This window comes from Dendrobates tinctorius, unplaced genomic scaffold, assembly GCF_039654945.1.
Source record: "Dendrobates tinctorius isolate UK_male_01 unplaced genomic scaffold, ASM3965494v1 ptg000044l, whole genome shotgun sequence".
Lineage (NCBI taxonomy): Eukaryota > Metazoa > Chordata > Amphibia > Anura > Dendrobatidae > Dendrobates > Dendrobates tinctorius.
The window spans coordinates 19,226,120-19,238,772 of NW_027361712.1; the positions used below are offsets into that span (position 1 = coordinate 19,226,120).

Genomic DNA, 12,653 nt, shown 5'->3' on the forward strand with positions numbered 1-12,653 from the left:
AATATGGGCCTGAGTGTCGCGCTGCTGTGCGAGCTCCTGCTGAATACCCGCCATCTGGGGGGCTTCCATAGATTTGAGGAAGGACATTATCCTTGTCTGGTTTTCTCGTAGGAACAGAAGTTCCTTTTGAGTCGGGGTCGAGGTACCAGTGGGGTCCATGGCCTGATTATACTGTGAGACCTAGAGAGCTCCAGGAGTTGAACCCTCAGGACCATGACGACGAACCTCCCTAGGGCGAGCTGGCCAGGTGTACCACCCCCTATACAGGGAGCGTTAGGGGCAGACCCAGGGGAGACTATCGCCACGGAATCTGATACCTGGGGACAACCGGAGGAAGATGCAGGCAGGGGATGTGCAGGCGACCAGACGGGGGATGGTGACGACCACAGGGGAGACAGCTATAGCCGCAGAGATGTTGGTGGAGAACCAAGGAGGAGGCATGAACGGGTAGCGGGTGAGACGCTGGAACAGGCAGACGAAGGCAGGAACAGGCAGGACCTGGAAGGGAACACAGGAGCGTAACTAATAGGGAAACTAGCGGGAAACCAGGAAAGGTACGAAGCATAGAGACAGAAGGTACGCTAGAGAGCGTGGACCCGATATCAGAACGTGAAACACAATTGATAATCAGGCAGGGAGGAGAGGGAGAGACTGCCTGATATAGGGCACGCTGGAGAACTTCCGGGTCAGGGTGCGGCAGAGTAATGAGACCAAGAGATAGGGCGCCTAGTCAAGGGGGCCTGCGCCTCCGTACCTGAGGAGGAGCCGAGGCTGGCTGCAGGACAGGAGAGGAGGCACTAGATGGACAGGCATCAGCAGAGGAGGCGGGCCGAGAGGTCCAGAAGTGCCTGAGTGATGTGGAGGCACGGGAGGAAGCGGGGACCGCCGGCGCCATGACGACAGAAGACGCAGCAGAGGCAGACAGGCCGGCAGGGACACAGGCAGGAAGAGCTGCGGCGGCGGTCAGAGCGGGGGCCGCCGACGCTGTAGGGAGAGCAGAAGCAGTGAGCGCGACAGGTGCCGGGGAGGAGGTGAGCGTGACAGGTGCCGGGGATGAGGTGAGCGTGACACTATCACTGTAGGAGAGGGAGAAACATAAATATTGGACCAGTTCATAGATAATGAGTCTGGATGTTTTATTGTCCTCTGATTTGGGTCTCCTAATGTGTTGTGATGCCCCCACAAGGTCTTAGGAGCAAATTCCTTAATTGATGTAAAAAGACATAAATCCATGCGACACATTCATTCCAGCATTGACTCAGAGGACAATAAAACATCCAGACTCCTTATCTATGAACTGGTCCAATATTTACGTTTCTCCCTCTCCCACAATGATAGTTCTGCTTCACGTCACTTATCTTATCTATTGCATTTTTTCTGTGCTGTGTTGTGTATAAATATGTGATTCTTCAGTTTTTGTATTAGTCAATGCCTGATGAAGAGACCCGAGTAGTCTCGAAAGCTTGCAATGTGTTACCATCTTTTCAGTTAGCCATTAAAAGGTATCAACCACTGAGGACTCTCAATTCTGAATATTTTTCTATCTACTGGCTAACACGGTACAAAGATATACATCTTTCCTGTGTTAAAAAAATGAACATTTAACTTTTTTTTCACAAAAAATTTACTTCAGATCCATTATTTTTATTTTACCAAGGATAAGTGCTTCACAGAAGTTTATAACATAAAGCCGTAAAAATAAAAAGTCATATTTTTTCCACAAAAATGATCTTTTCGCCCCCAGTTTTTTTTAATTTTCCCCTAGGGTAACAGGAGAAATTGGATACTAAAAGTTGTTGTACAATTTGCCCTGTGTAGGCTGTTACCCCATATGTGGGAGTATACCACTGTTTGGGCACATGGCAGAGCTCAGAAGGGAAGGAGTGCCATTTTACTTTTTCAATGCAAAATTGGCTGGAATTCAGATCGGACGCCATATCGCGTTTGGAGAGCCCAGGATGTGCCTAAACAGTGGAAACCCCTCACAAGTGACACCATTTTGGAAACTAGACCCCCTAAGGAACTTATCTAGATGTGTGGTGAGGACTTTGAACCCCCAAGTGCTTCACAGAAGTTTTATAAAGTATTTTCCCAAGGGTAACAGGAGAAATTGGACCCTAAGAGTTATTGTACAATTTGTCCTGAGTATGTTGATGCCCCATATGTGAGGGTAAACCACTGTTAGGAACGTGGCAGAGCTCAGAAGGGAAGGAGAACTCATGAGGTGCCAAAACAGCAGAACCCCCCATAAGAGACCCCATTTTACAAACTACACCTCTCATTGAATTCACCTAGGGGTGCAGTGATCATATTGACACCATGGATGTGTCACAGAATTTTATTCCATTGGGCAGCCATGCGGAGAGACTCGGAAGGAATGGAGTGCTATTTGCCAATTCAAGTGAATGGGTCTGTGCACGTGTCCGTGTGTTTCCATGGACCGTGTGTCCGTGGGCAAAACACGCTGACATGTCCGTTTTTTAAATGTCAGCATGGGCCACAAAACATCCAGCACACGTGCATACGCATAGCACACATGGATGTCATCCATGTGACACGCCTTGAAGCCGGGTGCTGAAAACGGCTCACATCATTCTCCCCTGCTCATGCCAATCGCTGGCAGAGCAGGGGAGAATGATGAGAGCCGTGTTCAGCACCCGGCACCGGGGAACAGCGCTTACTGTAATGCTTCTTCCCTGACGCCCGTCCTTGTGGTAATGATGCGGCACACGCATTCCACACGTGTGTTACAAGTATTACACACACGGACACTGACATCTCTGGTACCGGAGATATCAGGGACGTGTGAAAGTGGCCCTATAGCAGGTTTTTCTGTTTGGCTGCTGTCACACACTAAAAGACACTTTTTATTGCAAAAATATAGTTTATGCATCACCATATTGTTAGAGCTATAATTTTTCCATATTTTGGCCCACAGAGTGATGTGAGGTCTTGTTTTTTGCGGAACGAGTTGATGTTTTTATTGGTACCATTTTCACGCACATGACATTTTTTGATCGCTTTTTATTCCAATTCTTGGGAGGCAGAATGAACAAAAACCAGCAATTCATGAATTTCTTTGGGGGTGGGGCGTTTATACCGTTCCGCGAGTGGTAAAATTGATAAAGCAGTCTTATTATTCGGGTCAGTACAATTACAGCAATACCTCATTTATATCATTTTTTTATGTTTTGGTGCTTTTATACAATAAAAAATAATTATTTTTGCATCACTTTATTCTGAGAGCTATAACTTTTTTTTATTTTTCCAGTGATAGAGCTGTAGGGTGGCTCATTTTTTGCGGCACAAGATGACGTTTTCAACAGTACCATGTTTATTTATATCCATCCTTTTTATCGCGTGTTACTCCACTTTTTGTTTGGCGGTATGATGATAAAGCTTTGTTATTTGCCTTTTTTATGGTGTTCATTAAATGCGGCGATTGGATGTGTGCGGCGACTGCATGGAAACGCAAAATTTTTTTTCACGGAGGAAGAAAGGATGAAGTATCCTGCCATCCGCAGCCCTCCTCAACACAAGTCTGAAACCAACCTAACCCTCAAATAAATGGGTGAAACAAGCAACTAAAAATGCTGCCACATAAAAATGCACCAAAAACATGCTTATTGTTCATATAGTTTGCCACCATTCTGGTTTTTGGTATAAAAGAAAACGCTGCATATCCTAAGTGGCTTAACCTCACAGACAAACTGTAATCTCTTCTATTTTAGTGACCGGACCTCTACCTCAAGTAACCCGATGGATACTCCTATTGAAAGCAGCAACATTCACACAACTAATTCAGGTAATAAAACACATACGATGAAATGAAGCTTATGAAAACAGACCTAGAATCACAAGTGCTGAATTATAAATCATCACTATAAACGGGTGGTTTTATCACAGCTATTGGTGGCATGCGGTTAAATGTAACCTGTCAGCAGGATTGTGCTGTGTAACCTCCAGACCCTGTCAGGTTGGCGCCGTTATACTGATTAAAATGATACCTTGGTTGATGAAATCCGTTTTGTGGTTGTTGTTTAATCTTTGTTTCAGTTAATAATATTCTCGTGGTCCTTGGCGGCCTGTGTGGGGGTCTTTATGTGGTGTTCTGTTTAAATATTCATCTGTATGACTTATGATAGGTCACTGATCCCTCTCTGGCCTGCCCCCTATTCTATGTACATACTGTATGTGTCATGCCCGCCATGTCCGTTATGCCTGTCATGCCCGCCATGTCTGTTATGCCGCATGACTCCTGGAGCAGTGTGCACATGCACTGAATTCTCATGCCCGTTATGTCTCATGCTGCAAGATGCCTGGAGCGGTTTGCACGCGCGCCTTACCTCATGGCTGCACGCCGTTGCTTGGTAACCATCCGTCTCTGCTCTGATTCTGCAATCCACGGTATTCATGGAACCCTGATCATGTGACCTTTCCTATGTTCCAGTGTTGTCTGATTCTGCAATCCTCTATGTATTCCTGGAACCCCTGATCATGTGAGTGTTCCTATATTCCAGCACTGTCTGATTCTGCAATCCTCTATGTAATCCTGGAACCCCTGATCATGTGACCTTCTCTATGGTTCAGCCCAGTCTGACATAGCAACGCTCTCTATGATCCTGGAGGATCTGAACTGGAAGTCCTTCCCTGATTCTGACCCGGAACTGTAGGTGCTTTGGTGCTATATCAGACCACCCCTTCCTATGGTCGAGGCCTGAGTATTGTGTTGCTTCCCTGCATGGCTGCTCGGTCGCTCCCTGTATTCTGTGCCCCTGCACTCTGCACTGTCGTGCGTCTCTGCATACACTCTGTGCTTGTATTCTGCCTTTTGCCTCGTGCCATGTCTTGTGTTGTCTCTCGTGTCATGTTTGTCCTTGCCTTGCTTTGCCTTGTAGTACTTCCGCTGTTCTCTGCCTTTGCCTGTTTCGCCATGTCTGGTCTTTTCTATTCTGAGCCTTGTAGTGCTTCTCATGTTTCTTGTCTCTGCCTGGTTTTCCGTACTCTGTCTTATGGTGCTCTCTTGCACATTTCCATGTCTAGTCTCAAGGCTTTGCCTTGACCCGGCTCTGGGCTTCAGGCTACGCTCCGCTGCTAGCTCTGTTCTCGCTCCGACTTGGCTCTGTGTTTCTGCCTACGTTCTGCTCCGTGTTCCGTACCTTCTCTTGCCTTGTTTCTTGTCTAGCCTTGCCTTGTTTCTCGCCTAGCCTTGCCTTGTTTCTCGCTTTGCCTTGCCTTGTTTCTTCGTGTGCCCTTTGCATGTGCCTGGCCTTCCTAGCCTCCTGCTTGTGCCTCAGCCGTGCCCGTCCTAGCCATGCCCGCCTGCTTGTGCCTCAGCCGTGCTCGTCGATCAGTGACAGCTGTGTCGCCTGCTATGCCCCAGTCGGGTTCGCTGGAGTCTTAGGCTGGTTTCACATTAGCGTTGAAACAACGCTGCGCACTGCGTCGGTAAGCCCCGCCCCGATCCGGCTCCCTGCCCGCCCCATCCGGGATCACCGTCTACTATCGCATTTGCACGCATGCGATCGGCGCACCCTATCTTTAGCATAGGGTGCGCAGATCATGCGCTGCCAGTGTGAAAGTAGCGTGCTGCGCACTTTTGTCGGTGCGCCTTGCGCGCCGAAATGCAACATGCTGCATTTCGGCGCGCACGGCGTACTGTCAATAGTGCGCAGCACGCTACTTTCACACTGGCAGCGCATGATCTGCACACCCTATGCTAAAGATAGGGTGCGCCGATCGCATGCGTGCAAATGCGATAGTAGGCGGTGATCTCGGATGGGGCGGGCAGGGAGCCGGATCGGGGCGGGGCTTACCGACGCAGTACGCAGCTTTGTTTCAACGCAAATGTGAAACCAGCCTTACCCGCCTGTTTGTGCTGCAGCTCGTCCAGCTAGCCAGTGCCCCAGCCGTGCTCTCTGTGCTTCCTTGCACTCACACTGTCTCTGCACTGTGCTCTCCATGCTTCTCTTAGCACACGCAGGCCCTCGCCTGCCCCGTGGCATACCTCCCCGTGCTTCTGTAAAAGTACGCGCAGGCCTTGCCATGTACCCTGTCGTGCACTCTCGCACGCACAGGTCCTGGCCTGTACTCTGTCCCTGGTGTGACCTCTGCACGTGCAGGACTCTGTTTTTAACCCTGACCCTGGCGTGTCTCTCTACATGCACTGGACTCTGCCTTGGAACTTGACCCTGGCGTGTCTCTTTGCACGCACAGTACTCTGCCTTGAACCCTGACCCTGGCGTGCCCCTCTGCACGCGCAGGACTCTGCCTTGAACCTGAACCTGGCGTGTCTCTCTACACGCGCAGGACTCTGCCTTGAACCCTGACCCTAGCCTTGTACCTTATGCCTTGGTGTGTCTCTACACATGCACCCTGTCTTGTTTGTTGAACTTTGAACTCTGGCGTGTCCCCTACACACGCACTTTGCCTTGCACCTTGCTTTGAACCCTGGCGTGTCCCCTACACACGCACCCTGCCTTGCACCTTGCCCTGGACCCTGGTGTGCCCCTAGCACGAACCCTGCCTGGAATCCTGCCTTGGACCTCGGTGTGTCCCCTAACACGCACCATGCCTGGAGATCTGTCGTGCCTCCTTGCCTGAACCCTGGTTTGCCTGCCGGATGCCCGGAACCTGCTGATCGCTGCCAGAGATCGTAAGCCTGATGACTGCGGCCTGATGTCTGGAGCTGATGTCCGCAGCCTGATGCCCTGATCATGTCGATCGTTGCCAGCTGTCCGGAGTCCGATGCCATTGTGCCTTTGCCTGTACCCAGGCGTGCCACCTGGCAACATCATGCTATGGACCTTGTCGTGCCCACGCACGCACCTTGCCATGTTTGCTTGTTCTCACGTTTTTGCACTGCATGTTATCCTGAAGTTGTCTTAATGAAGATACCTTGAACTTATGTCTTGTCTTGTCTTGCTTCCTGCTCGTCCTTGTCGTCAGACACTCGTATCTAGTGTCTACTTGAGCCGGCCGTCTGGTGCCAGCAGTCGGGGTGGCTCACCCCCTTGGTCTTGCCCCTGACTCTCCCTGTATAGGGGGTGGTTCCTCATAAGGTCAGCTCGCCCTAGGTGGGTGGGTGCCACGACCCAGAGGGTCCACTCTAAAGAAAAGTCGACTCAGCATAAGCTGACCTCGTCACAGTATGTTATGGTTTGAAATAAAAAACTTACATTCCGCCTGCCCTGTAGCATGATCGCATCTATAATATTCATATTTTTATTTTATTTTTTGATATAAATTCCTTGAGAAAAAAGAAATTCACAATAGATGCTACTGCGCAGGCACCATCACCGGCGCCATTTTGCTAGAGGAAAAAAAAATTGTCTCCACCAAGATGTTGGCACGGTCAGCGCCATCTTGGTGAAGACAAATTTTTGGATATTATGAATATTGATATTATATGGATATTATATATATGCAATCCTGCTACAATGCAGGCTCTTGCGCCTGCAGGATGAATGTATTTTTTCAAACCATAACATATACAGTATGTAAAATATGGGGCATGTCACTGAGGAATCAGTGACCTGTCATAAGCCATACAAATGAAAATGTAAGCAGAGCACCACATGAAGACCCTCCACAGGCCGCCCCAAAGCACGAGAATCTCATTAACTGAAAACCGAAAATAAAGATTAAATAACAACCACAAGACGGATTTTATCAACCAAGGTAGCATTGTAAGGCTGGAGTCACACACAATGATTAAAAAATCGGACCGTTTTTGACGGACCAAAATCACACAAATATTAGTTGAACAGTGATCCGTATGTCATCCGATTTTAATGCGAGGATGCGATTTTCGTGCATCTAAGCATCCGTTTGACATCCGTGTGACATCCGTCTGCCGAGATTTTGTCGGCGGCTTGCAAAATGGACATATAATGGAGCTCAATGACAGGTTAAAACACAAACGAAAGAATAGATATATACACATAGAATACACACATATTTTTCCGGCTTCTGTCAAATCATTCCCCAACCCGACATGAAATGACACATGGTTTACATACAGTAAACCTTTTCATTTCATGTATTTTTTTTATATGTCCCAGACTAATAATTAGATTATGATTTGTGTGTAAAATTTGGGATGTCTAGGTTTTAAATTAGGGGGTTAATTCGTTGGAAAAAAAAAATGCGTGGACTCCCGCGGTAAAATCGCAACCAGAGAGGTAAAGCAGATGAGTGAGGGCAGATTTTAATAGCCTTGAGAGAGACCATTGTTTTTGGCCCCCCCAGGCTACAAAAATCTGCCCCCAGACACCCCAGAAAAGGCGCATCTATAATATGCACCTTTTCTGGCACTTATCCTCGCTATTCCCGTTGCCCTGTAGCGGAGGCTAATGGGTTAATATGAATGGATTAATGTCACCTTGCCATTATTAACCCTAGACTAATAAAGGGTTAAAAAAACACAGACATTAATTAAAAATTATTTTAATGAAATAAAGACACCTAGTTTTTGACCATATTTATTCCTCTACTAATCCAAATAAAAGCCATCGACCTGTAACAAAAATAAAACAAAAAAGCAACCATATCCTTTTACCGCTGGAAACCACACATTTTTTTCCAACGAATTAACCCCTTAATTTAACACCTAGATGTCCCTAATTTTACACACAAATCATAATCTAATTATTAGTCAGGGGCATATAAAAAATACATGAAATGAAATAGTTTACTGTATGTAAACCATGCGTCATTTCATGTCGGGTTTTAGAATGATTTTACAGAAGCCAGCAATTGAATTAGCGGCTATTATGCTATGTAGAACTGTATGAAATATAAATAAAAATATATATATATATACATATCTCAATGACATGTGTATATATATATATATATATATATATATATGTATTCTATGAGTCTATATCTATTCTTTCGTTTCTTTATTAAACCTGTCAGTGTGATTCTACTGTATAGCGCACTGAATTGCCGGCTTTTGTTAAAGGACACCGGTGCATATTTCTCGCAAGTCACACTTGTGGTCCGTGTGTAAACCGATTTTTTTCTCGCACCCATAGACTTGCATTGGCGAGTCTCGGCCGAGAATCAGTGACAATCGCAGCATGCTGCGATTTTCTCAGCCCGTTTTAAACGGGCGAGAAAAAAAATCGGATGCTGGGAGCTGCCCCATAGATTTACTTTGGGGTGAGTGCAATGCGATTTTTTATCGCATTGCACTCGTCTGATTTTCTCGCTAGTGTGACTCCAGCCTAATCAGTATAACGACGCCAAACTGACACTGTCTGTAGGTTACTGTGCACAATCCTGCTGACAGGTTCCCTTTAAAATTAAGATTGGCAGTGGTGCTAAGAAAAAGTTGTGCCCCATGTGTTTCTGTTGTCTTTAATTGCCTGTTTCTAGTTGGCATTAGACAGCGTAATGTCTCTTAGGGTTCACTAACACTAGTATATAAAAAATCGTTCCCATTGTCTTCCAGAAAAGTGGTACTATTTTTCCTCTCAGGCTGGGGTCACACTGGCGATTAAATCAGACGAATGCAATGCGATAAAAAAAAAATCGCATTGCATTCGTCCCAATGTTATTCTATGGGACATCTCCCATCATGCGATTTTTGATCGGATCCGATCCTCGGACTGAGGCAATCGCAGCATGCTGCGATTGTCACCGATTTTCGGATCGGATTCGACAATACAAGTCTATGGGGGCGAGAAAAAATGGGACTAAAAACGGACTAGATGTGTGACTTGCGATAAAATCGCACACGGTGTCCTTTAGCAAAAGCCGGCAATTCTTCCAATACAGTAAAATCACAGAGACCGGTTAAATAAAGAATGAATATATCTAGACACATATATTTTATACATGTCATAGAGATACATTAATATATATATATTACAAATTCATACAGTTCATCATAGCAGAATACCCGCAGAAACATTTGCTGGCTTTTGTATAATTATTCTCCTGCCCGACATGAAATAACACATGGTTTACATATAGTTAACCATTTCATTTCATGTTTTTTTTTGTTCTGTTTATCACAATTAATTAGTTGAGGGTTTGTGGGTAACATTTTGGACTTGTCGGGGTTAATTTAAGGGGTTAATTAGTTGTATGAAATTACGGGGACTCCATGCAGCCTCAGTGACGTCAGCAGGAGTCCCTGCAATTTAATACAACGAATTAACCCCTTAAATTAACCCCTACAAGTCCAAAATTTTATCCACAAACCCTCATCTAATTAATAGTGATAGACATCTAAAAAAAAACATGAAATCAAATGGTTAACTGTATGTAAACCATGTGTCATTTCATGTCGGGCAGGAGAATAATTATACAAAAGCCGGCAAATATTTCTGCGGCTATTCTGCTATGATGAACTGTATGAATTTGTAATATATATATTAATGTGTCTCTATGACATGTATAAAATATATATATATATGTATATATATATATATATATATATATATATATCTAGATCTATTCATTCTTTGTGTGGGGAAACCTGTCATTGGGCTCCATTATATGTCCATTTAGCTACCCTGCGAGAAAATCTCGCCAGACGGATGTCAAACGGATCCTTATGTGCGATTAAAATCACATCAATTAAGAAAAATCGCATCAAAAACGGATAAATGGTTAAGATACCTTTGTGCGATTTCGGACCGTTAAAATGGGACCGTTTTTTTAATGGTTGTGTGTGACTCCTGCCTCACTTGTCATCCGTGTGCTGTCCGTATACAATCCATTTTTTTAACCACCAGCTATTAATCTTTTACAGGACCATTTACAGTTTTCTACATAATTGCTATGTATCTGTAAAAATCGGATGCCATACTGATGGTCCATAAGGCATCCTTTTATTTTTTTTCTCGCACACATCAGATTTCGTAGTGAATGCTGAATACAGCTGAGAAGAAATATGCAGACCTGCATTGCCTCATTGAATAACATTGGTCCGAGTGCAATCCGATTTTTTTTTATTAGATTGCACTAATCCGATTTATACACAAGTGTGAGTGAACACTTAAAGAAGATTGATGAGATCCATGTCAAAATTTAAAAACCTTAAGAGTATGTGCACACTTTGCAGATTCTGCTGCGGATTTTTCCACGCGGATTTGGCTTAATCCGCAGGTAAAATGACCTGCGGTTTACTTGCGGATTTAGTGCGGATTAGCCTGCGGATTTTCCCTGCGTTTTGACACCTGCGGATTCCTATAATGGAGCAGGTGTCAAAACGCTGAGGATCCACACAAAACAATTGACATGCTGCGGATTTAAATCCGCAGCAGAATCCGCAACGTGTGCACAGACCCTAACAATAGCTGTAATATTCATAAGTATTTGAGCTTTGCTTTGACCATTTATATACTTAGAATTACATTTTATGCAGGTGAACACAGCCCCTACCTTTGTTTATTTACATCCTGTCAATGGACATTGGTTTGCTTCACACACTACACTTTCTCCATCTTTTCCTTCTCTGAGCGTAACACCCCATAAGCTTCCCTCTATGTTCCCCATAGCCACAGCAGCATTTGACTACTCCTCTGTCTCTGCACACTGTCTGTGAGTATCTGCAACTTTCTCTCTGAATTAGAAACTGAGAACGAGGTGTAAATGTCCAAAATATATAGAAAAACCTTTTATTTAACTTACAATAGTGTAACGTTCCACACTATCTGTGAACGGGGATTACTCACGTTGCTGGTCTTGGAGGTAAAACACTGGCACACTCAGGGTTTAAATGAGTCCATTCGGTTTATTTGCTCCATAAACCTCACAGCAACAAAACACGGTTTCCAGCCTTCACAGCAGTCGAAAACAACAGAAACAGTCCTTAGCTGGGCTTTGTTCCATGAGGCCCTGTGCACACACAGGCCAGGACAATATCCAGCCCAGAGGCTCCGACTTGAACCATACACACAGGAGGGCTTCTCCTTCCTAAGAACACAGACTATTCTGTAGTGTCCCACCTGGACACATGGAAGTCTGTCCACACTCTGACAGACTCCCTCACACTCACTGCCCATGTGCTAAACACAACCTCCATTATGTGGGTTGTAACCACACCCACAGGTGAGGTATGGATCACATGGGCATGACCTCATGGCAGGTCCTGAAGGAAAACAGGGGTACAGTCAACACCCTCACCCAGAGGTGAGGCAAAATGGATAGCCAGACCCTCCCATCTCTCATAGCTACCAGCAACCCGGACCCAGTGCACCAAATGACATCTTAAGTGCTCATGTACACTAGAGACAAAATACTCTGGGTTGCATCGCAGGGAGCATCCATCCCTGTGACATAGACCTCCCATTAACCACGTGACCACCAGTCATACCACATATTCCCCCCCTCTGCCTAAAGCCGTGGGGCTTGGCACTTTCTATTGCTCGACCAGAGATCCTTCTCGGTCGTCTCTGCCAGTCGGACCCTGCTACTGAACCCTTCTGTAGGCGTTCATCATCCGACTCTTGTCCTTTGATAAAGATGCCCCCTTGTCAGACCACCCGAATCCCGAAAATGGGCTGAAAATCTCGGCTTATACACGAGTATATACGGTAAGCACATAATTATACATCTTGTTTGTTCTACCCAAGTGCATGACCTTACATTGTTCCCCATTAAAGCTCGTTTGCCATTTACCAGCCCAAGCTTCT

General features: G+C 45.5%; 1 protein-coding gene across 3 annotated transcripts in view; it reads left to right on the forward strand.

The window, feature by feature from the left end:
• Positions 1-12,653, forward strand: part of RNF212B (ring finger protein 212B) — a 585,489-nt gene that overhangs the window by 499,386 nt on the left and 73,450 nt on the right. For all 3 annotated transcript variants that reach the window (XM_073575552.1, XM_073575554.1, XM_073575553.1), the window contains one exon: positions 3,732-3,805. In XM_073575552.1, coding sequence (XP_073431653.1) covers positions 3,732-3,805 — 74 coding nt within the window. The remainder of the gene's footprint in view (positions 1-3,731; positions 3,806-12,653) is intronic.